Here is a 22,906-nt window from a genome sequence, read left to right on the forward strand (position 1 = left end):
GGGCCCAGCAGCCCATTTGCTTTGAGGCACTTGGGCTGCCTGGGCCTTGTCCTGGGGTGTTTCCCTCCCCAGGTGGGAAGGTGGGGGTGGACTGTTTGGTTGGTGTGCATCTTGGCAGCCCTCGCACCCTGAGGCCTGCACACCCACAGCTTCGTCCCAGGGCACCATCCCACCAGCCAGGCCCCATCCCCGCCTCTTCTCTCGGCCCACCTCCTAGTCAGAGGATGCCGCACACTGACCTGAATGGAGCGGCGTCTGCTCCGTGTCTCCCACCTGGGGTTTCCCAAGCAGGAAACCCAAGTCTTCACCTTTTCTTGGGGTAAAACTGGCGAAGTACAGGCATGTATTAGCGAAATGAAGCTGCTGGCGCTCAGACTCTCAGACCAACGGAAGGACAGGCAGCTGATGACTAAATTGTGGGCTGGCTGCAGAGCTTGGCATTTTATTTCAAAACAGTGGCTAGTATTTGGGTGCTTGGGGCAGAAGGAAGGGCGGGTCTCCCCGCATTCCAAAGGCCTCCTGCAGCCTGTGTCCCCAGAGCAAAGAGCATGACATGAAAGGGCACCAGACGTTAGCTTTGTGTCAGTCACATAGGAAGGACGAGGCAGGGACAGGCGCGCCACTAACCTCAGCCTGCTCGGCCTGCCCACCCATGCTCTGTCCCCACCATTTTTGTCACGCTGGGCCTCTGGCGATGCTAATTTGGAGGTCAGGTCCAACTTGGGAACTCTGAAGCTCCTCCTGGGGCCGAGGCCTTGACCTTGGACAAACCACACAGCTTATGTACTTACCTATTAGATGACCCAGAGATCCTGTCATTTCACAATAATTAACTTGATGAAAAGTCAGCGCTTGGCCTGAGCTGGGGAGCTGCTGGCCCAGCGCAGATCTGTGAGCACCAGGCTGTGGGAGGGAGCCAGACAGCCGTGCCTCAGTTTTCTCATCTGTCACACGGGGATTGGCATTAGTGCCTTCCTCAGGTTGCTTGAAGGTTCAATAAATTAACGCGTGTCAAGTATTTGGAAGCGTGCGGGACGGAGCGGCTGTGGGGAGCGTTGGCGACCTGAGCTTTCCTCAGTTTTCACTCTGCTTGTGCCGAGAAAGGGCGGCCCCCCTCAGGAGGACCTGGGGAACTGCCAGGTGGGAACCGGGGATGCTGCCTAAACCTGTGTGTGGGGACACGACCTTTCCCCCCTGGGACACCGGCGACCAGTACGGAGGAGCCACATGCCGCCCTCAGGGAAACGCAATTAGCCGTTTATTTCAAGGGAAGCTATATTTTTGGAGAAGCCTCTTGTAACATAAAAGTACACTCATTGCTTAACAGAGAGGCAGTTTTACTGCTGAACCCACCAGGGACGTGAGGCCCATTAGCCACGTGTCAGATCTGTCTGCCTCCGCGCTCTCCTGAAATCTAAAGGCCGTGTTACAGGAGTAATTTGTGTCTTTTAAATAGTCAACTATAAATAGGACAGACTGAGCTGGAAGCAGCAAGGAGCAAGGAAAGATGCTGGGAACAGCAGTTCCCCCACAGAGTGAATCCCGTTAGAGGTGACTGACTGCTGGGGGGTAGGAGGGACGGTGAGGCCGCCTGGTCCCTGCTGCTCAAGCCCCTACAAGAATCAGGCGCTCCCTCCCCGCCTGGCGGCTGAGGTGGCTGATCCACGGAGCCGCCTTTGCTGTCTACATCTCCCTGCTCTAGGGCTGGTGCGGGGGGGCAGTTCTGTCCCCAGAGCCCACCTGCCCTCCTCATGGCCCTGAAGAGCCAGGTGACCAAGCTCTGTACCAGCCCACAGTTCACCCACCACGATGGGGCTGCTCAGGGACGGGTTACACGGCAAAAGGACACTCCAGCTTGAACAAGGTTGGTGGCCGGAGCGTCCCAGTGTACCCAGGGCCTCCTCAGTGGGGTCTGTTGGGGACTGAGGTAGAAGGCAGAGCACAGAGCCCCTAACCCACCTGGGGAGCCTGACCCTCTTTCCTCCCTTGCTTTGGGGGTGAAGCTGCCCGTGGGCAGGGCAAGGGGGAGGGGGAGGGGAGTGAGATAAGTCTGCAAGGTCAGGGCCAGATTTTGTGTTTCTTTAAAATTTTGACATTTTCTTTGTGGTCGAGTTTTTGGTATCAATTTTGATTTGTTACAATATTGTCTCACAGTTCGATTCCCAGTGGGGGCACATGCCTAGGTTCCAGGGCTCAATCCCCAATAGGGGGCGAGCAGGAGGCAGCCAAGTGATGATTCTCTCTCCTCATTGATGTTTCTCTTTCTCCCTCTCCCTTCCTCTCTCTGAAATTAAAACAAAACCAAAAACATAAAATATGTTTTTCTGCATCTCCCCACTCCACTCCTGGCAGTGGGCATGGTCCCGGTCCTTGGTGAGGTGAGAAAGGGGGCAGGCTGCTCCAGTCTCTCACCAGGACCACCAAGGGTGAAAATGTGCGTATCATTGAGCAAGTTTGTAAGTAGAATAGTGTTATGGTCTGAATTGTGTACCACCAATAATTCATAGATGGAAGCCTAGCCCCCAATATGACTGTGTTTGGAGAAAAGGCCTTTAAGAAGGTAATTAAGGTTAAATCAGCCCATAAGGATGAAGCCCTAATCCAACATGACAGGTGTACTTCAAGGAGAGGAAGAGACACCAGGAGTGTATATGCACAGTGGGAAGGCCATGTGAGGATGCAAAGAGAAGGCGGCCGTCTGCAAACCAGAAAGAGAGTCCTCACTGGAAACCCCCATGCCGGCACCTTGATTTTGGACTTCCAGCATCAAGAACTGTGAGAAAGTAGACTGATGGCGTTTAAGCCTCCAGCCTGAGGTCTTCTCTTAAGGCAGCCTGAACAGACTAATACAGATTTGAATTTAAAATGTATATTTTTACGTTGACCTCTCAGTGGAAGTAAGAAGAGTAAAGAGATTGGTTTTCTATGGGTCTGAAGACTCGTTGTGTCTGTTGGGAGATTGAAAGGCTTTATAATTTCGGGCCCTCACCCAAGCAGGAGCTGCTCCAGCATCGGAAGCTCATTATGTACTCAAGCTGCTCACCCCCAGTCCTCTTTTATCCCAGAGGCTTGACCAAAGCCCTGACTTTCCAGCTGTATTCCTTATGGAGGCTGACAGGTGTTGATCAAAAGATCCATCTTATTTCAATAGATGAAACGTTTGCCAAATTCTGTATTTGAAATTGTTTTAATAGAGACCTTCCAAAATATGAGAAATCTGTTTGAAATTCAATATTGTCTTTTAAGACTTGTCCTTGAGAGTGAGAGTGAACTCGTTGGTAGTCGGTAAGAGCTTCATAGGCTGAATCGATTTTTGATAATGCATTTAAAGAGACAGTGCTGATGAATTTGATCAATTTCAGGACAGTTGATAACATTTCTTTCAGATATTTTGGCTGTGTTATTAATGCTACTGCATGCTAACATAGAACACAGTAAAACTTGATGTGTTGCCAAGCACTAGAAGTGCTTCATCTAGAGTTTCCAAAATGTTGCCTGACTAGAGGTTTCATATTGTCAATATATCTTTCACCATCACCAGGACGCCGTAGCCCTGGCAGCTTTTACAAGGAGGACCTATAGTAGGGGTCTTTTTGGACATCATAATGGTGAACATAATAGGTAAACATCAGTCCGTGACTGGACTAAAAGGCTACATAGGTTCATACTTATGAAAGCTGAAGGCAAGTCACATGTCTTCCTGTCCTTGGAGCCGTTATATAGCTGACGTGTTTCAATGTATTATACAAATACATGATCGATTCTGGAAGGAATGATGTCATCTGATGGCAGCATCGCTATAATGCTTTTTGCTCTGCTGTAAGCCATAAACAAGAGGGACCATTTAGAATGCACATGACTTCACCGCTAATCTACATTCTCCCAAAGTAATTTCCAAATTTTAATATGGCAACAATCTGAAATTATTTTAGCTTGCACTTTCACATATTAAAAATACACATTAAATTCTTCAAAAAAAATTGTTCATTAATGAGAACACAGACTTTTTTACAAAAGGCTTCCTTAGAAATGTTAACTTGAGTCACAGTGTGGAGGTGGCCAACTAAAGGAAACGTACCTGTAGTTCAGCCCTTAGATCTAACGCATCCCTCAGACCCTGAAGGGTGTCAGACGCCGACTGTGTTTAGAACCAGAGCTCCACAAGATGCTTCCAGGTCACCAGCTGGGAACTACCCTCACTTTGAGAAGGTCCAGATAAGTGGTATTAACACAGTGAAGCTAGTCAAATCGATACGTGACAGCATTCCATGGTTTTAATCACGCCAGCGTATTAGGCAGACATTCCTAACTTCCTTTTCAGTCTCAGGAAGAAATATTTGGAAATCCAGGTTAGTTCTTTCATCCGTAGATTTGTGAGCCAAAGTAGTGATTGTAATGATTCCCTGGGAGCATCTAGTATAAGAGACTCACAAGTCGTGACCCTTTGACCGTACACGTTTTCTCCTGCATCTCATGAATGACCTGTAGCCACCCGTGTCTGTAGAGTGCCAAAATGAAACTATATAAGTCGAAGAAAGGTTGCCATTTAAGGCCATCTTAGTGAAATCTTTAGGAAAATATTTTAATAGTCATATATTTAAAAGGCAAGTAGTGAGCTATAATTATGCTATTTTGAACTAGGTTATATCTGCTTCGATAGGATCCTATAGAAAATATTCTACATGCAAAAGAAGAAAAAAGTTGACAAAACCACCACTGCATTTAATTGAAGCTGGTCAGGAAACCCAAGGGGCAGTGATTTCATCGAATTTACTGGACGTACGATCCTTCTATCTCTGTCCAGCACGTGGTGAAGTCGAACATTGAAAGTTACAAAGACTTACCTGTTAGTCTCAAGTTGTGCGGGGACATGAACTTTAACATTTGGGAAGACAATCCAGCTTAAGTGAGAAAATATCTTTTCCATCCCCACTGTGTTGACTCTGCCTACAGGGAAAGTGTAAAATCAACAACGAGGGATGAAAACCCACGTGTGCGTGTGGGGCCCATTACTTGCTAGTGTTAGAGGAGCAGAAAGACGGACGTGGGTGCTCTTAAGGCTGCAGGTTGGTAAGGGACGTAGTGTGCTGAGCAACTAAGGTGCCCTGTGCAGAAACGAGAGAGAGAAGTTTACGGTAAAACTCCAGGCTACATGCAAAGGCAGGAGCTGTGGGCAGGGCCACTAGTTTTGGTGACAAATAGAATGGTTTTGATGAAGGAGATGACACCGGACCTGGATCTTGAGTCAAAAGAAAACCTTCATTCATTTATTTCTATTTTTGAAAGAATTCAGAGGCAAGTATAACAACATCTATCTATCCATAGCTAGGTTTTTAAAAACCACAAAGAACATAAAAGCTAAAAGGTAGGCATTAAACAGAAAACAAACCAAACTTCGACCGTGAAAAGGCGCATCCCGTGGAAGGAGGGGCGTGGAGATGAAATACACTTCGTCCCACAAACGCCACTGGCCTGAGCTATGAAGCCCGGGGGACCTAGGCTATTCCATGACATGGAAAACGTGCGAAGCCCGTGAGTGAAAGTGCGGGATTGAAGAGTGCATCCGGAGCCCGCCGGCGGGGCTTGAGGCCGGCGGGGGGAGGTCAGCGCGTGGCGCTCAGAGGGCAGCAGAAGCCGGGCAACCAAAGCCGGAGTCGCTGCAGCCGGAGGAGCGCAAGGTGGGAACCGGCGTTTCCCCAGGGGCAGAAAGGTCAGGGTTTTTCCTGGAGGGTCCAGCTGCAAAGAGTCTGGGGTTCGGAGCATGCTCAGTTTGACTGCGCCGCAGAGGCCCCGGGTCCTCGCCGCGAGGCTCAGAGGAGGTGCCGCCGGGGACGCAGCGGTGCCTGAGAAGGCGAGAGCCTCCTGAGACCTCGGGAGGACGTTTGAGAGTAAGTGCGAGAGGAGACGGTGATAACATTGTTTGAATCGAGAACGTCAGTGACCCTAATGCAGGCCTAAAGGATTTAAGACCTTCCGCTTACAGTCCACAAAGGATTACTACTACTACCGGCACAGGGCGCGATGAGATTGGTGTTTCATTGAGGAAATCTGCCCGAGAGAGAGAGAGAGAGAGAGAGAGAGAGAGAGAGAGAGAGAGAGAGAGAGAGAGAGAGAGTGTACAGATTCAGGAGGGAACAGAGCTGTGAAAAGGAAAGAACTGCCCTGAGGGACGTTTTTTGGCAGCGACACTGTCTTGGTTTTGTATTTGTTGCCCAGGGGAAGGGGTGGAGTTAATAGTACACCGGAGGTTACAGCTTGGGCGACTGGGAAGACAATGACACCATCACCGAAGGGGCGCAGCTCAGGAACAGGAGAAGAGTTGGGGTGACAATGATGGATCAGTCCCATGTTAGCCACCTCAACTGAAAGGTGCTCACGAAGATTCCTGTAGGACAAGCCAAGTGGCAGTGGACAGTTTCAGCGGCGTAACATGTTAGAGGATTCTGTCTCCCTGGTGTGAATTTCAAAATAAGCATCCTGAGGAGTGGGCGGCTCTCCTCGCAGCAATGGAAGATACCAGGCGCAGTCACAGTTATTATATTTTTAAAAACAGATCTTCGTTGATTTCAGAGAGAGGAAGGGAGAGGGAGAGGGAGAGGGAGAGAGAAACATCAGTGATGAGAAAGCCATTGATCGGCTGGGATCGAGCCCGCAACCCGGGCACGTGCCCCGACGGGGAATCGAACCGCGATCTCCTGGATCCGAGGTCCATGCTCAGCCGCCGAGCCACGCCCGGCCCGGCATTCACAGTTATTTTAACCACGGCCACTAAAGTCACCAGCTTCACCCGCATCTTCCCTGGTTCAGGGAAAGGAGGGCGCTCAGCCGGGGAGGTCAGCATGGCCTCGGCCTGGAGGCGGCCGTCAGTCCACAGCACACGCGCTGCAGCCTGCTGGCTGGAGTTAAGCGGCGTGGCCACAGGGAGCTGCAGGGAAGCTGGACGGCGTCTTCTGGCTCGAGTTCTGTGATTGTCATGGGCCCCTAGGCATGGGTCTCGGGGAAGCGAATTTAGGACTCATCCGCCAGTGGGTGGTAGACGGAAAAGTGAGAGCAGGCGAGTGGGACAGTGCATAGACCTGGCAGCGGGGGTCCTTATCCCAGCTGCTAAGTTCGGAAGCCTTCAGATAATACAAAGCGTGATGCTGTTTTAAACATTTATCAAGCATATGCTACAGGGGGTAGGGCCCGCTCGGAAGGAGGTACATTCTCTTCTTAATTTGATGATGTAAACAGTGCAGTGAGGTACCAGGTAATTTTCTGTATAACTCAGACCGAAAATAGTTTTGCAAATGCTACCTGTTGGGAAAGGCAGCCCCTACCGCAGTTACCCACAGCCAGCGAGGCAGCGTGAGAATGGACGGGGGGGCTGTAACTCACCAGGAGCCCAGGAGCCCCCGAGCCTGTGCTGCACTGACCGCCTCCTGCGGGAAGCAACCCCTTCCTGACAGCATCGGGCCTGAAGCCAAGCGGGCGGTGAGCCGTCGAAGCTGAGCGTCAGGGAACCATTGGGTGCCCTGCCTTTCACTCACACCTACTCCCCACCCTTCTCTACTGCACTCTAGTGAAGAACAGACTCCCCAGTGTCCACTGGCCTCTAGCTTTCAGCTGCGTCGGCCCAATGGGAGGCGCTGGCAGGAGTCTCGTGAACAGGGTCAGGGAGGAGTTGGAAGGTTTCTTTCCTGCTCTGCTTTGGAGGACTCTCTGGAGCTTCTGGGCCCCCTTTGGTCGGCTCTGGTGGGTTCTGTGGCAGCTTCTGGGCCCCAGGGCACCCATAAAATCCACCGAACCTGGAGTGGCTCCTGCTGACAGGAGCGTCTTCAAGTTCACCAGGTAGACCACATCCTGGGCCTCCCTCCTCCCTCAGTCCCTGCAGCCCCAGGGTCACCAGCAACTCCTTCGCTGTGCTAATCTCTGGCTGGACTCATGTCCTTTGTTGAACTTTCAGCTTTTTCATCACATGGAACATTATCTGTGCTAACTTTACTGTTGAAAACCACCTCACACTGCTGATACTGAGGTGAACCTGCTGAACACAAACGACAGTCACGGACGGTTTCGGCAGGTGTCCAGGGAGGTGGCGAGGACTTGATCTGGAAGAGAAAACGAGAGAGAGCAGGTTCACTGTAATGTTGAAATAGTTCTTGTGTGTTATTGATGAAGGGGACGCACTCTTTGGGTTTAGATATGTTGAATTTTGAGGCACATGCAGAGCATTTCCTTGGAGATATTAGACAAATTATGTTAACTTCTTAGCCTCTGTTTTCTCACTTATAAAATCGGAGTTGGGCGGTAATGATTTCATAAATAAGTCCCGGCCAGTGTTGCTCTGTTGCGCATAATCCCAAAAGGTCCCCGTTCCAAGTCCTGGTTAGAGCGCGTGCCCATGTTGCAGGTTTGGTCCCGGTTGGGGCGGGTACTGGAGGCAGGCAGTTGATGTTTTCCTCTCACAGCAGTGATCCTCTCTGTCTCCCTGTCCCTTCCTTTCTAAGAAAAACATTAAAAAAAAAGAAAGAAAGAATTTGTACCCATATAGTGTTTGTGAGAAGCGTGTTCTCTAGTCATAGGCTGGCCGACTCAGCGTCCCATCTGGATGTCGGGTCCTTTCCTCACACGGGAGAGGCCAAGTGTCTGTGGGACACCACAGCCCCTCCTCGTATTGGTGTCTCTGAGCCTCCTGCCCTCATAGATCACAGGCGGGAAGGGGGATGAAACTGTTCTCAGCCACTGGGGGGGCGGGGTCCTAGGTCCGGGGCAGCCCCTGGCCTTACAGACAGGACCCACACCCAGTGTCTCTCTGTCTTTCTTCCAAGGACCCGCACAATAAATTCTTGCTGATTTCATTCCAGGAGAGAAACATGTTTTTGTCTTTAGATAAATGCGTTTCCCTTCTGTTGGAGGGAGCCCAGTTCTGGGGAGCCACTGGCGTTCCTGCTTTCGCTCCCAGAACACAGCGCCGAGTTCTCACCGGGCCCCCCAGCGTGGGCCCCATCTTTCTGTAGTGGAGACACTTTTTCTATGTGCTGCTTTTGAAGCTTTTCATTCTGGTTTTGTGGTTGGTTGGTTGGTTTTCACATTTAAAAATGCTGTGGCTTTTAAAAATAATTTGTAATTACCCACGTGGTACAGAAACTTACTCTCCTTGTAAAAATTTAACAATAAAAATTTGCAGATCAGGGATCTCCTGGGTTGGCAGGTGCATCCACACGCTGGGGGTGGCTCCCCCCCTCCACAGGAACAGACCCCACCTCAGGACCTTCAGACCTCACGTGTGCCTTCCATCTGGAGGGTTGTGTGTGTCCTTTGTAATAAGTGGGACACGTGGAAGAAGAACCCAGCGATTACAGAGCAGCTTGGCCCCTTCCGGGCTCACTTCCCTCCAGCCAGGCAGCGCTCGGGGACACCTTTCCAGATGTTTTGTAGGTGGTGATATACAGATGGATGCAGCCAATGTACATGTGTGCTATGCAGGTAGAGCTTTTCCCCATAAATGGTGTCATGCACACGTCATTTGGATACTTGCTTTTTAAAAAAATTTACCTTTATTGTTCAAAGTATTACAGATATCACCCCTTTCCCCCCCCCATTGATTCCCTCCACCCTGCATCCACCCCCCACCTCAGGCCCTTACCACACTATTGTCTGTGTCCACAGGTTATGTATATATGCATAGAAGTTCTTTGATTAATCTCTCCCCACCCGCTCCCCACCCCCACCTTCCCACTGAGATGCATCAGTCTGTTCCATGCTTCTGTGTCTCTGGATCTGTTTTGTTTCTCAGTCTGTTTTGTTTATTAGATTCCACACATGAGTGAGATCATGTAAAACTAAATCAGGAAGAATCAGAAAACCTGAATAGGCCAATAACAGGTGATGAAATCAAAGCAGCAATAAAACAACTCCCAGCAAACAAAGCCCTGGTCCGGATGCTTCACAGGGGAGCTTTCTAATTCTTTAAGTTGTAGGGTTAGAGAGTTCACTAAAACGTTTTCTTGCTTTTTGAGGTAGGCCTGCAGTGCTATGAACTTACCCTCTCAGGACAGCTTTCGCTGTGTCCCATAGATTTTGGGTAGTTGTGTGTTCATTTTCATTTGTTTCCAGGAAGTTTTTGATCTCTTTCTTGATCTTATTGGTAACTCATTCATTGTTTAATAACATGCTATTTAGCCTCCATGTGTTTGAATGTTTTGGAGTGTTTTTACTGTAGTTGATTTCTAATTTCATGCCCTTGTGATATGAGATGCTTGATATGATTTTAATCTTTTTGAACTTGTACAGACTGGTTTTGTGTCCTAACATGTGGTCTGTCTTTGAGAATGACCCATGTGCACTTGAGAGGAATGTGTATTCTGCAGCTTTGGGGTGAAATGTTCTGTAAATATCAATTAAATTCATCTGATCTAGTGTGCCATTTAGTCACTGTTTCTGTGTTGACTTTCTGTCTGAAAGATCTATCCAGTGAAGTCAGTGGGGTGTTAAAGTCCCCAACTATGACTGTATTGCTGTTGATCCCTTAAAGTGCTTAGGCTATTATTGATAGGTCCTTATTTATTGCCATTTTAATTCTTTATGCCTCTGTCTCTCTATTTCTTCTTATTATTACAGCCGTCCCTTTAACATTTCCTGCAATGCTGGTTTGGTGGTGATAAACTCCTTTAGCCTTTTTGTGGTCTGGAAATATCATCTATTTTGAATGATATTCTTGCTGGATAGAGTAGTCTTGGTTTCAGATCCTTGCTTTTCATTACCTTGAATACTTCCTGCCATTCCCTTCTGGCCTATGGAGTTTCTGATGAGAAGTCAGCTGACAGCCTTATGGGAGCTCCTTTGTAGGTAACAGATTGCTTTTCTCTTGCTGCCTTTAATATTCTCTCTTTGTCTTGAATTCTTGGCATTTTAATTATGATGTGTCTGGGCGTGGGCCTCTTTGGGTTCTTCTTGCTTGGGACTCTCTGTGCCTCCTGAACTTGTGTGACTTTTTCTTTTACCAGGTTAGGGAAGTTTTCTGCCATTATTTCTTCAAACAGTTTCTCTAACCCTTGCTTACTTTCGACCTCCTCTGGCATTCCTATGATGTGAATATTGTTACCTTTTATGTTGTTCCACAGCCCCTTAGACTGTCCTCCTTCCTGTTTTTTTAATCGTCCTTTCTTTTTGGATCTCTGTGATTTTTTTCTACTCTGCCTTCTAATTCACTGATCTGATCCTCAGCTTCCTCTAATCTTCTGTTTATTCCTTTCAATGTATTCTTTATTTCTGCTATGTCATTCTTAATTTCCTTTACAGTTTCCGTATCTTTTTTTCATGCTGTTGAGCATCCTTACAATCAGTATTCTGAACTCTATATCTGAGGGATTGCTTATCTCTGTTTCATTTAGCACTTTTTCTGGAGACTTCTCTTGTTCTTTCATTTGGGGCTTGTTTTTTTGTCTCCCCATTTTGGCTGCCTTTTTGGGTTTGTTTCTATGTGTTAGGTAGGCCTGCTAGGACTCTCAGCCCAGGTCCAGAAGCAGATTAGGCAAAGACTCAAGCACTCTGAAGTCTGCTTCTGCCTGCAGGCTGATTAATCTGATTTTCTTAATGAGCCTCAGGCTCTAGAAACTCCACAGGATGGGGTGGCTGATTGTTATCAGTCTCTTAATGAGCCTCAGGCTGTAGAAACTCCACAGTGTAGGGTAAGAGGTTTTCTAGCAGGGTGGGGCAATTGCTTTCCCCTCAGGCAAAAGCTTCTTGGAAGGTAAATGTCTGCCTCTGCAGTGTGGGGGAATGACTCGGCCCAGGAATCCAGAGGGGTGCCCTTTGAGCTCTATGTCCAGAGCCCACAGCCCTAGGTTCTCCTCACACAGCTCCAGTCCACTCTGCCCTCCCTCTGCTGGAGCCCAAGGTGAATGGCTGCATAGGAAACTTTGTGTTGGCTCTTTAAGAGGGGGCCTGCATTTCCAGTCGTCTCACCCTGGCAGAGAGAAACCCAGCTGCTTTTCGCAGCCAGGTGTTCTGTGGATACCTTTCCAGTTCTGGTGCTCTGGGCTGGGGAGGCCAGCCTGGGGTTTAGGCCCCAGAGTCCTCAGTGGGAAGCCCCACAGCTGAGATCTCCCTCTGGACCTTCAGCTGCTGCCTGTGGGAGCCCAGCCAGCCCTCTCACCTCCATACTTCCTATCAGTCTCTGTGCAGTCTCCACTTTTCCTCCTTGGTTATGAGGGTGCTCTCCAGCTCGTCTTCAGTTGCAGTTAATGATTCAGGATGATATATATATATATATATGTATCTATATATATATATCTTTATTGATTTCAGAGAGAGGAAAGGAGAGGGAGAGAGAAATAGCAACATCAATGATGAGAGAGTCATTGATCGGCTGCCTCCTGCACCCCCCCGACTGGGGAATCAAGCCCGCAACCCAGGCATGTGCCCTGACCGGGAATTGAACCCCGATCTCCTGGATCCTAGGTCGACGCTCAACTGCTGAGCCACGCCTAGCTGGGCTCTATATTTTAGTTGTCATTCCAGTTTCATCCTGGGAGAGTGTCAGTGTAGCTTCCACTCAGTCCACCACCATCTTTAATCTCCTAATCCAAAGGTTTTTAACTTGGAGTTTACAGATGGGCTTTAGGGAGTTCCCAAACCGTTGAGGTTATGTGTAAAATGTGGTGTTTTCTGTGTATATGTACTTTCCTGAGAAGGACCAAAGCTTTTACCAGTCTGTGAAACATATTTGTGACTCCGCAAAAATGAAAACCACAGATCTAAGCTCTCTCTCTGCTGTGACCCATGGCTGGTCTTTTGCTAAGGATGGGCCATTGTCGTCACAATGAAAGAGGCTGGATACTTGCTTTTTGTACTAACTCCATGCCTTGGAAATATTTCAAAATATCAAATAACAAGTGATGTTTGGCTCTGCCAGTGTGGTTCAGTGGGTTGCGCCTCGCCCTGTGCAGCAAGAGGTCACAGGTTTGATTCTCAGTCAGGGCACGTGCCCAGGTTGCGGGCGCAATCCCCAGTAGGGGGTGTGCAGGAAGCAGCCTGTTGATGATGTTTCTCTCTCATCAATGTTTCTACCTCTCTGTCCCTCTCCCTTCCTCTCTGTAAAAGTAAATAAAAACATAGTGTAAAAAATGATGTTTGAAGTGATGCCAACAGGCTTAATCCAGCGCCCTGGGCCGCCCCCCACCACCACTGCCCCCTTCTTCGTTAACATCTACGCATGGTCTCTGGGGGGCGATACTGTTTTGTTTGTTGCCCTGCGTGCATTCCTGTGGGGTTTTCCTCTCCGAGGACCAGAATTGTGCCTCAATCCAGTAGCTATCCTTGAATCTAAAAGAAACGTTTGGTCACAACAAGCTTCAGGAACAAGATGACACAGTTAAACTCATGGCTGAACTCAAAGGGCCTCTCTGGTTCCTGAGGAATGACCGTCCCCATCTGGCCTTGGGTTGTTTTCCTCCCAGGGTCCTGGAATCCCGTGTCGCAGGGTGAGGCCAGCTGGCAGTGTCTGCCCAGATCACCTGTGTCTGAGGGTGACTCAGGACACTCACACTCAGGGGATTTGAATGTACTCTTGGGGTGTGAGGCATGAGCACATAGGCAGTGCCCATAGGGTTACATTCAGGCAGGGACCTGGGGGCTGGAGTCAGAGACTTGAGGGGTGTGGATGGCCTCCGGGAATGCCAGACACAGGGCATGGGGCTGTCCGGTCCCAGTGCCAGGGGAGGAACAGGTAGGCCTCTCACCCCAGTGGGGATGGTGCCAGTTCCGGGTACTAACAGCGGGGGAGGTCCTCTGGGATGGAGTGGAGGAGGGTGCGGCCCAGTGGGGAGCCCTCGCTTTTCAGGGAAGCTCAGTGTAAAGGACGTGTCCTGAGAGGCTGCTGGCCGCTATGGGTTCGCGCCTGCTGTCTGCTGTGGGCGAGCGGTGGGCCTGGTACGCTGCGCCCCATCCAGCCCCTCCCCGCCGAACACGCTGCAGCCACTTGGCCAGGAATCTAGAGCAGAGGAGCCTCGAGGGACCCTGTCTCTCGGGCCCGCAGCCCTGGGATTCGGCGTCACTTGTGTGTCTGTGGACGCCTGTGAGCAGCGGCGGCACCTGGGTAACAAAGCCAGGCCTGGGGCAGGGCCCTGACCAGGCCACCCTACAGCTTGTCCGGTGTTGAATTGTGCCCCCAGAAAGATGTGACGGCTTGACCTCCGGACCAGTCACCGCAACCTGATTTGGAAACGGGGTTGCTGCCGATGACGTGATGAAGGTGAGGTCACGCTGGAGCAGGCGGGCCCTGATCCAGTGACTGATGACCTTGTGTGGAGGCTGAGTGATGACACAGACCCAGGGAGAGGCCATGTGACAACAGAGGCAGAGATGGGGCGATGCGGCCACAGTCAGGGACGTCCAGAGCCACCAGAAACTGGCCGAGTCAGGAGCCTCTCCAGGGGCAGGGCCCTGCCGCACCTCGATCCCAGCTCAGGAAACCGCTCTCGGACTCCTGGCCTCCAGACCCGTGAGAGGAGCAGGTTGGGGGTTCTGAGCCACGCAGTATGTGGTGCTTTGTCGCAGCCGCCCCAGGACCCTCAGGTCATTTATCTCACGCAGGCGACTTCCCTGGCCTCTCCTGACCTTGTCCCCAATCCCCAAACATTCCTGGAAACAGAAGCCCCGAGTAGAAGCCGGTCCTTCGGACCCCGTCCACAGGTGCCCTGAACGCGCACACCCGGGGAGGCCTCTTCACTCTGGAAACAGTGAACCTGGAGCCCGGGTGCGCAGCCGCCTAGGAAAGGCGCCCGGGCCACCGCCGGGCCGGCTCCAGTGACTTCAGGAGTGAAGCTCGTGAGAGCAGATGTTAAACGGGGACCTGGAACCCTAGGCAGCTGAAGGCAGCGTGAACATAAATGCCGTTTCATATCGAGCTCCACGATAAAATGAGACGGGCTCGCTCGCGGGGACGCAGCTCCCGGGGACACGTGCTCGCAGGGACGCAGCTCCCGGGGACGCAGCTCCCGGGGACACGTGCTCGCAGGGGGCTGCGCGCAGCTTTGTGGCAGGAATCCAGCGCAGGTAACCCCTGAATCAGGCACCAGTGCCGCAGGGCAGGCGGATGTGCTGTTAACCCGCTCACAGGAGAGCCAGTGGGGATGGGGTCAGAACACTCCCGGGCCGCGTGGGGATGGGGTCAGAACACTCCCGGCCGCGTGGGGATGGGGTCAGAACACTCCCGGCCGCGTGGGGATGGGGTCAGAACACTCCCGGCCGCGTGGGGATGGGGTCAGAACACTCCCGGGCCGCGTGGGGATGGGGTCAGAACACTCCCGGCCGCGTGGGGATGGGGTCAGAACACTCCCGGCCGCGTGGGGATGGGGTCAGAACACTCCCGGCCGCGTGGGGATGGGGTCAGAACACTCCCGGCCGCGTGGGGATGGGGTCAGAACACTCCCGGGCCGCGTGGGGATGGGGTCAGAACACTCTCGGCCGCGTGCCTGCGCAGAGCTGAGGGGCCGCATGTGTCCGCCCCCCGCCCCAGGCCCGGGCCCAGGACATGGGCCCTTTCTCTGTTGGCGGGGTGCTCCTCCTGCTCCGCCTGAGGACAGACACCCTAACTGAGCACCCACATCCGTGTCCACAGCTCAGAAACACCAGACAGTCTCCACCCAACTGGTGTCGGCGGTTTTCTTGTTTCAGACCCAGTACAAGCTCAGGCAGTGTAACAGTGTTGATCGTCTTAGTATACAGATTATAAATATTTATAATTAGCATTTCAATTTCTGTGGGAAGATTGCCTCTAAATTGCTTGAAAATAGCCCTTGAGTATTTTAAACATTCCTGCAGCAATTTTATTTACTCCGTGGCTTGCAGTAAGCCGCAGCCCCGTTCCAGCCGGTACCTGGGTGAGTGCGGGCGGAGCCCCACGCCCGCCCTGGGGCTTGGGCTTTTGAACAGTGGGGGAGGGGAGTTTTCATTGGCGAGAGCATTTTGGGGTCTCTCCATGACCATTAGGTCACAGTGTGAGGAACACAAAGGGTGGGGTGATGAGAACACGTGGGTCCTGATCCTGCCCCTCTGCTGACCCCAGCATGCCGCCCGAGGGGCTGCTGGCAGAATCCTTGTCCTCCAGGGCCTGTCGCAATATCGGGCCACGTGCAGGTGCTCAGTAAACATGCTCAGTGGAGAAAGGAGGGAACACACTGGGGTGGGGGGACATCGCCCACTGAGCACAGTGGAGGGAAAGCAGGCTGCCTGCCAAGCCGGTGGGCGGAGCCATTCAATGGGGCAGGAAACAGGTTTAGAGGGGACAGATGTCACCAGGTTGTTTGCTGGGCTGCCTAACAAAATACCACGGAACAGGAGGCTTCAACAGCAGACAGCTCTGGAGGCTGGATGTCCGAGATCAAGGTGTGGGCAGGGAGGTCCCCCTCAGGCCTCTCCTTGGTGTGTGGACACCCATCTTCTCCCTGTGTCCTCACAGGGTCATCCCTCTGGGTGACTCTGTCCCAACTGCCTCTTTTTAGAAGGACAGTAATCATGTGGAAGCAGGGCCACCCCAATGACCTCACTCTAACTTTGTCACATTTGTAAAGGCCCCATCTCCAAAAACAGCCACCTTTTGATACACGGGGGGGTCAGAGCTTTCACATGAATTTTGAGGGCACAACTTGGGCCTAGCCGAGTCGTGTTAACAACATCTACAGGTGTGCCAGGGTCCCCACAAGAGGTGGTGGGCAGAGCTGGGGGTGAACTGGACGTGGGCCCCACAAGGCCTTGGCCAACGCCTCCGGGAACTCTGGGTGGACACTGCCCATGAGGGTGTCCCAAGATGGGCTGATGGCTGGGCTCATCCCACTCCTCCAGTCCCCAGAAACGGCACCCAGTTCCTGAAACGGCGTGACCTCTGTGAGGCCGCTCTCTGTGGCGAGGCTGACCCCAGGCAGCCGATGGCCTCTGCTTTGCAGACAGGAAGGAGCCCCGGGGCCAGTGCCCTCTTCTCCCTGCCTCTGAGGACTGCCTCGGGCCCAGATCTCCGTGAAGCCCGTTTGAGGCAACTAACCCGGAAGCCTGGCCACAGCAGCCCTCCTGTCCCCTCCCAGCCTCACTTTTCCCTCCCTGCAGCTGCAGATGGAATCTCCCCATTGAAAAGTTGTGCTCAAGCCTCCCTAGATCCTGCACTCCGGGACCTCCAGCCTGGAGAGCCTGGACCGCCAGGGTGAGGGGCTTCACCTGCCCCCAGCACAGGGTCACTGAAGGCTTCCGGGCGTGGAGGGATCTAGCCAGCCCGCACCTCGGGAAGGTGACTCCAGCCACAGCTCCAGGCTGGACACTGACAGGCTGAAGTGGAAGATGCAGGGAGACCCACGTGGCCATCACAGAATCTGAGATTGGAGTGATGGCAACAGGAGGGGACAGGGGCAGGGGTGGAGATGCCATGGAGGGAGGTGCCCTGTGATTTCTCATCTGAAACAGAACCAAAGACTGCATTTAACTTGGATCTGCTTTGAGCTGGGCTAATCAAGACGTAGTTTACCTGAAAATTACCTAAGGAATACATGTGCATTGCAAAAAATAAAAATGAGAGAGAGGGAGACTACACATGTTATGGGCTGAGTGTTTGGGGGGCTGTGTCACCCCCAAATGCATATGGTGAGGTCCTGTATTTAACATGTGTTGGGTGGGACATAATATTTAACATGTATTTGGAGATGGGGGGGGTGTCTTTAAAGCAGTAACTAAGGTTAAATGAGGTCCTTGGGATGAGCCCTAATCCAACGTGACTGGTGTCCTTATAAGAGGAGATTAGGACACACACACAGAGGGGAGAAAGCGCTGTCTACATGCCAAGGAGAAAGGCTCAGAGGAGCTGGCCCTGCCCACACCCTGATCTTACTTCGTGGGAGTGGGAGCCAACAAATGTCTGCTGTTCAGGCTGCCCAGCCTGTGGTACCTCTTACTGCAGCCCTAACAAGCCAATTTAAGATCGAGTTAGGAGAGGGCTCGTCCCTGCGGGCCCACCGCCCAGAGGTCTCCAGGGATGCTTGTGGCTGCACACGGGTGAAAGCGTGTTTGCACAGATGGGGGCAGGTGTCGTGCAGAGCTAGGCGCTGCTCGGGCTGGGGATGCGGCGCGGGCCAGGTGGGCACCGTTTTTATGGGGCGCCCGGTCTAGGACCCTGGCGGGGTCGCAGGATAGAAGACAGTTAACAGGAAACAAGCAGCTGACTCAGGTGCAAGGGCCCAGAGGACATGGAGGGATGATGCTGGGAGAGGCCGAGCGGGGGCAGGGCTGGAAGGCCCCGGGGGGGGGGGGGGGGGGGTAGCCCTGCTGGTGAGAGACCAGGGCCAGGGGTTCAGAGAAATCTCTAGAATGCCTTTCCCTGTGTGCATTCACCCGGTACTCCTGGAGAGCTTGAGGCAGGGAGGCAGCTCCATGCTGGAAACAGGCCCAGATCAGCAGGATGACCAGCTTCACCAGGGAGAACCCTGTCCCCCGCCTGAACGACCTGAGCCACAACACATTCCAGGGTCCTCCTGGGATGACCTCCACCCTGTGTCCAGAGGCAAAACCCCAAGCCCTCCCTGGCCCCAAGGAAAAGAGGAGCTGGGGATTTATTTTGCAACTACAAGCTTCACAGTCTTCAGCCCATCCCGAGGCTAACGGATCAGGTTTCTTTTTTGTTTTGTTTGGGTTTTTTCCTGGTGTAATGAGGTGAACCAGCCAGATGAGAACTGAAACTGAAAGGAAAGACCCTAGCGCCTGTCTCCTAAGCTGTGGGAGGAGTGACTTTGAGCTTTTTGTTAACGCCCCAGGGGTGGGGTGGGGTGGGGTGGGGTGTGGGTAGACCAGTTTTTTCACCTTGGCCAGAGCAAGCCTCACGCAGTCCAAGGGCACTTATCCACACCCCTCTTTTTTCCAGAAACAGCTCTTCTGTTATTCTGAGTATTTGGATTTTATATATTTTATTCCCAGTAAAATCATATCAGGATCTTGAGCCTAAATCTCCATGCCTGAGGCATTTAATAGCCTCCCCCAAAGCTATCGAGCACCTCCTCCCCTTCATGCTAACCACCAGGTTGTTGTTTTTCCGGAAGCATTTCCTTGTTCCCACTTAAACAGTCCTGAGTGACTCCTTTCCCTGTTTCTTGGGACTCAGATGGCACTGTGGGCCTGTGGGATGGGGCCCCTTTTCCCATGTGCATTAGTGATACCAAGTCTGAACAGGTGCACTTTAGAAACAGCATGTAGTTGTTTTTTTTTAATCCCAGAGAACATTTGAAAAACAATTTGTGCGAAGAAAAAATTTTGCTTGCTTGCATGAGTGCGTGTGTGAGGTGGGGGTGGGCGTGGGAGGGAGACTTCCCTTTGACAGGTCACACTTACTGCGAGTGCCCAGCCCACTGGCCCTGTGGACGAGAGCCTGCCCAGGGCAGCGGCTCCCACCTTTAGGAGGGGCCTCCAGCTCTTCAGTGATGTAGAGACCCACAGCCTCAGGTCAGGAGCCGCTGCAGAGCTGGGGCAAAGTCCCCGCGGGGTGGAGTGGGGGCTGGTCAAGCAGCATTTCTAAGTGGGCTGCAGCGGGGCGGGGTAGGTCTCTTTTGCAGGCCCCCGTGTCTGGTGGCGGCCTCCAGGGGGTGCGTATCAAGCAGGGTGCAAGGGGCTTGGGGGGGGGGGCGCTGTAACACTGTGGGAGATAAAGGGGGTGGGACTGGGTAGGTGAAGCCTCAGGCCTCCATGCAGCTGGCCTGGGCTCAGAGCAAAGGTTGCCTGTTAAGGGTGTCTGGCCCCAGTACCCCGTCTGCTCCAATTGGCTGGGGCTGCCTGGAGCGGGGGGCCTCAGGCAGCACCCCAGAGCTCTGTTCTGGCCTCTGTGTCTCTGCCATCAGCCTGCCCTCTGGCATCCCCAATTCTTCTGTGGGACTCACTTAAAGGGATGCAGACGATGGCCCATGGCTAACAGCTCAGTGGCTCTGCTTGAAGCAGGCCCTGTGCTCAGGTTGCAGGCTCTGTCCCCACAACGTGACAACTGCCTACAGCAGTTACTGTCTGCGGGGCACTGGCGATGGGTAACGCATCTGCCCTCACAGCCAGTGCAAGGGGAGTCAGGTCCAAACCAGGGCCTTATCCCTGCACACAGGGCTTCCCGCACCTGGATACCTGCCTCGAGGGGCACTGGCTTCGGCTCTGCGACTTTGACTCTGACCTTCAGGCTGGTCAGGCCCAGCATCGTTGTATTCTCAGCTGACACGGCTGAAAGAGACCTCTCAACAGCCCCCTTGAGGGCGGGCTCTCTGCGTATCCTAGGGCCTCCAGTCTCCACCGCAAAGCCTCCTTTTATTATTTTGGCTTTTGTAGAAGCCTATGTTTAAGATACTTTTTCTCCTGAAAAAATTGCATTTATCGTTGCTTTCCTGTTATGTGTTCATCAAAAGCACAAGCATCTGTCCATCTGAGATGAGTGTTAAGGCGCTGGACTAGTAACTCTCCAGCCAAGTTGTTATCTTCACTTACGGTGTATTTTTACATCCTGGGTAAATGTAAAGTTGGCCTTAGACTGTTACAAATGCCCAAAGTAGCCCCAGAGCCGTGGCTCTCGTGGCCTACTCTTGGGGATCAGGGAAATGCCGGGTAGGAACCTCCTTGTTTTATGGAAAAGGAAACTTAAGACCCAAAGGGGTAATGACCTTGTCCAAGGTCATAGGCCAGCCGGCTCTAAGTCCCCTGGGCAGTGGTAACAGCCTGATGTCTGCGTCCAGCTGCCCCGGGAAGCCTTCCCTGGGGTGGCCCACCAGCCAGCTGTCCTCTCCCAGGACCGGCCCAGAGCCCACACCTTTGTCCAAGCACCTGAATGTGCCTTGCCGGGGAAGTTCTCCAGTGAGAGTCTCAGATCTAGAAAACCTAATGTGGGCTTGGAGGTGGGCACCTGTCTGCCATTTGACCTTGGGATCACCTCTGGGGCTCTGGTTTACTTATCTGTGAAATGGGATCCCAGCAAGTTTCTTCTAAGAATTAGAAGTCATGAACTGGCATCCCTCCCCCCGGGCGCAGGCCACACTCATGGTGGGTACTTAAGTGCCGTTTCCTTCTCATTCGTGGCGGAGATCCCCTCACCCTACAAATCTCTGCCACATAACATTAGGCAAGAACTGTCCTTCCCCCATTTTAACTTAGGCAGCTGGGGGCCCCACTTCCTCTCCTCACAAGGCAGCCTCAATCACTAACGGGGTCAGGAGAAGCTCCGGCCCTGTGGCCGAGTCAGGGGGCTCTGGTGGGAAAGATAGGCAGCTTCGCTGTGCCTCAGTTTCCACAAATGTAAAATGGAGGCCTGCAGTCTCTACCCACAGCCTTGTTTTCATAAGTAGGTGAAATGAGCTCATATAATAGACTCTCAACAAGCCTGAACAATGACCACGTTTCCCATCAGTCTGAGCACTGCAGGGCCCAGCCAGCAGCTAAGGGCTGGTTGGCAGATTTCCAAGTTCCATTTAAGTGTTTACTCTGTTCTTAATGTTCAGATGAGCTTTTCCAGAGACAAATTCCTGTTCAGCCCAGGTGTGAGTGGTCATAGATTCTAACTGAATATAGATTAGCTCGTACTGATGACGCTTTGAAGCTGTTGAGACCAATGCAGTGTTTTTTTGCTGATACAAAGCCCAAAGTAACTATTAAGGGGCCATCAAATATCTAAAGGATGGGGGGGCATTTTAACTAGTTTTTAACAAATAATTATAAAAATGTGTGCATGTGAACATCACCACCTAGCTTACAGTCAAGATTTCCTGCCCTGGCCGGCTTGGCTCAGTGGTTAGAGCATCAGACCACAGACTGAAGGGCCCCAGGTTTGATTCTGGCCAAGGGCACGTACCTGGGCTGGAGGCTCGATCCCTGGCCCTGGTCGGGGCGCGTGTGGGAGGCGACCATCCATGTCTCTCTCTCACATCAATGTTCCTCTCTCACTGTCTCAGAAAAGCAATGGAAAATACATCCTCTGGTTGGGATTAAAAAAAAAAAAAAAAAAAAAGATTTCCTTACCCTGCCCAGGCAGGAACACAGTGGTGGGGGCAGGGTTTATCCTTCCTGGAGTTTTCTGGACATGTAAATGCATATATTGCTTTTTAATACAGAAAAGGGATAATTGTGTACTGTTGTTCCATGTCTTCTCTTTATCAGAATGTATAGGATTACCACATTAAATTTTTCTAGTGTTTTATTCATTTATTTTTGTTGTTTATTGATTTTAGAGAGGAAGGGAGAGGGAAAGAGAAACATCGATGTGAGAAGCATCCATTGACTTCCTCCCGCTCGCCCGCCACCTACTGGATCGGGTGGAGCCAGCAACACGGGCTTGTGCCCTGACCAGGAATCAAACTGGCGACCTCTGGATGCAGGGACGACACTCAACCCGTGGAGCCACACCGCCAGGGCTAAGTCTTTATAGTGTTTTAAATTAAAAATATTATTAAATGGCTTTTTAAAAAAGAATCTCTTACCTTTTTTTTCCTTTCTTTTTTCTTTAGAGAGAGTGAGAGGGAGGGAGGGAAGGGGAGAGAGGGAGGGAGAGAGAGAAACATCGATGTGAGAGAAACACATCGATTGGTTGCCTCCCACATGCACCCCGACTGGGGCTGGGGATTGAACCTACAACCCAGGCACCTGCCCTTGACCAGGAATCCAACCCCCATGCTTGGCCGACACTAACCACTGAGGCACACCGGCCAGGGCCAGGCGCTCTTACCCACGGGGACAGCATGGAGGGACCGGCCAGTGTTATGCTGAGGGAAATAAGCCCGTCGGAGAGGCAAGTATCACGTGACCTCACTCGTGTGTGGAATCTAATGAACAAAATAAACTGATGAACAAAACAGATCCAGAGACACAGGAGCATGGAACAGACTGAGGGATCTCGGAGGGAAGCTGGGGGCAAGAAGAGATCAACCAAAGA

The 22,906-nt window shown here is 51.9% G+C and overlaps 1 protein-coding gene across 1 annotated transcript in view; it reads left to right on the forward strand.

Moving 5' to 3' along the window:
* Nucleotides 1-22,906, forward strand: part of RRP1 (ribosomal RNA processing 1) — a 47,142-nt gene extending 24,236 nt beyond the window's left edge. Inside the window, exon 13 of the mRNA XM_087818446.1 lies at nt 22,206-22,906. Coding sequence (XP_087674572.1) covers nt 22,206-22,255 — 50 coding nt within the window. The 3' untranslated portion in view covers nt 22,256-22,906. The remainder of the gene's footprint in view (nt 1-22,205) is intronic.

This window comes from Miniopterus natalensis, chromosome 6 (assembly GCF_054644295.1).
Source record: "Miniopterus natalensis isolate mMinNat1 chromosome 6, mMinNat1.hap1, whole genome shotgun sequence".
NCBI lineage: Eukaryota > Metazoa > Chordata > Mammalia > Chiroptera > Miniopteridae > Miniopterus > Miniopterus natalensis.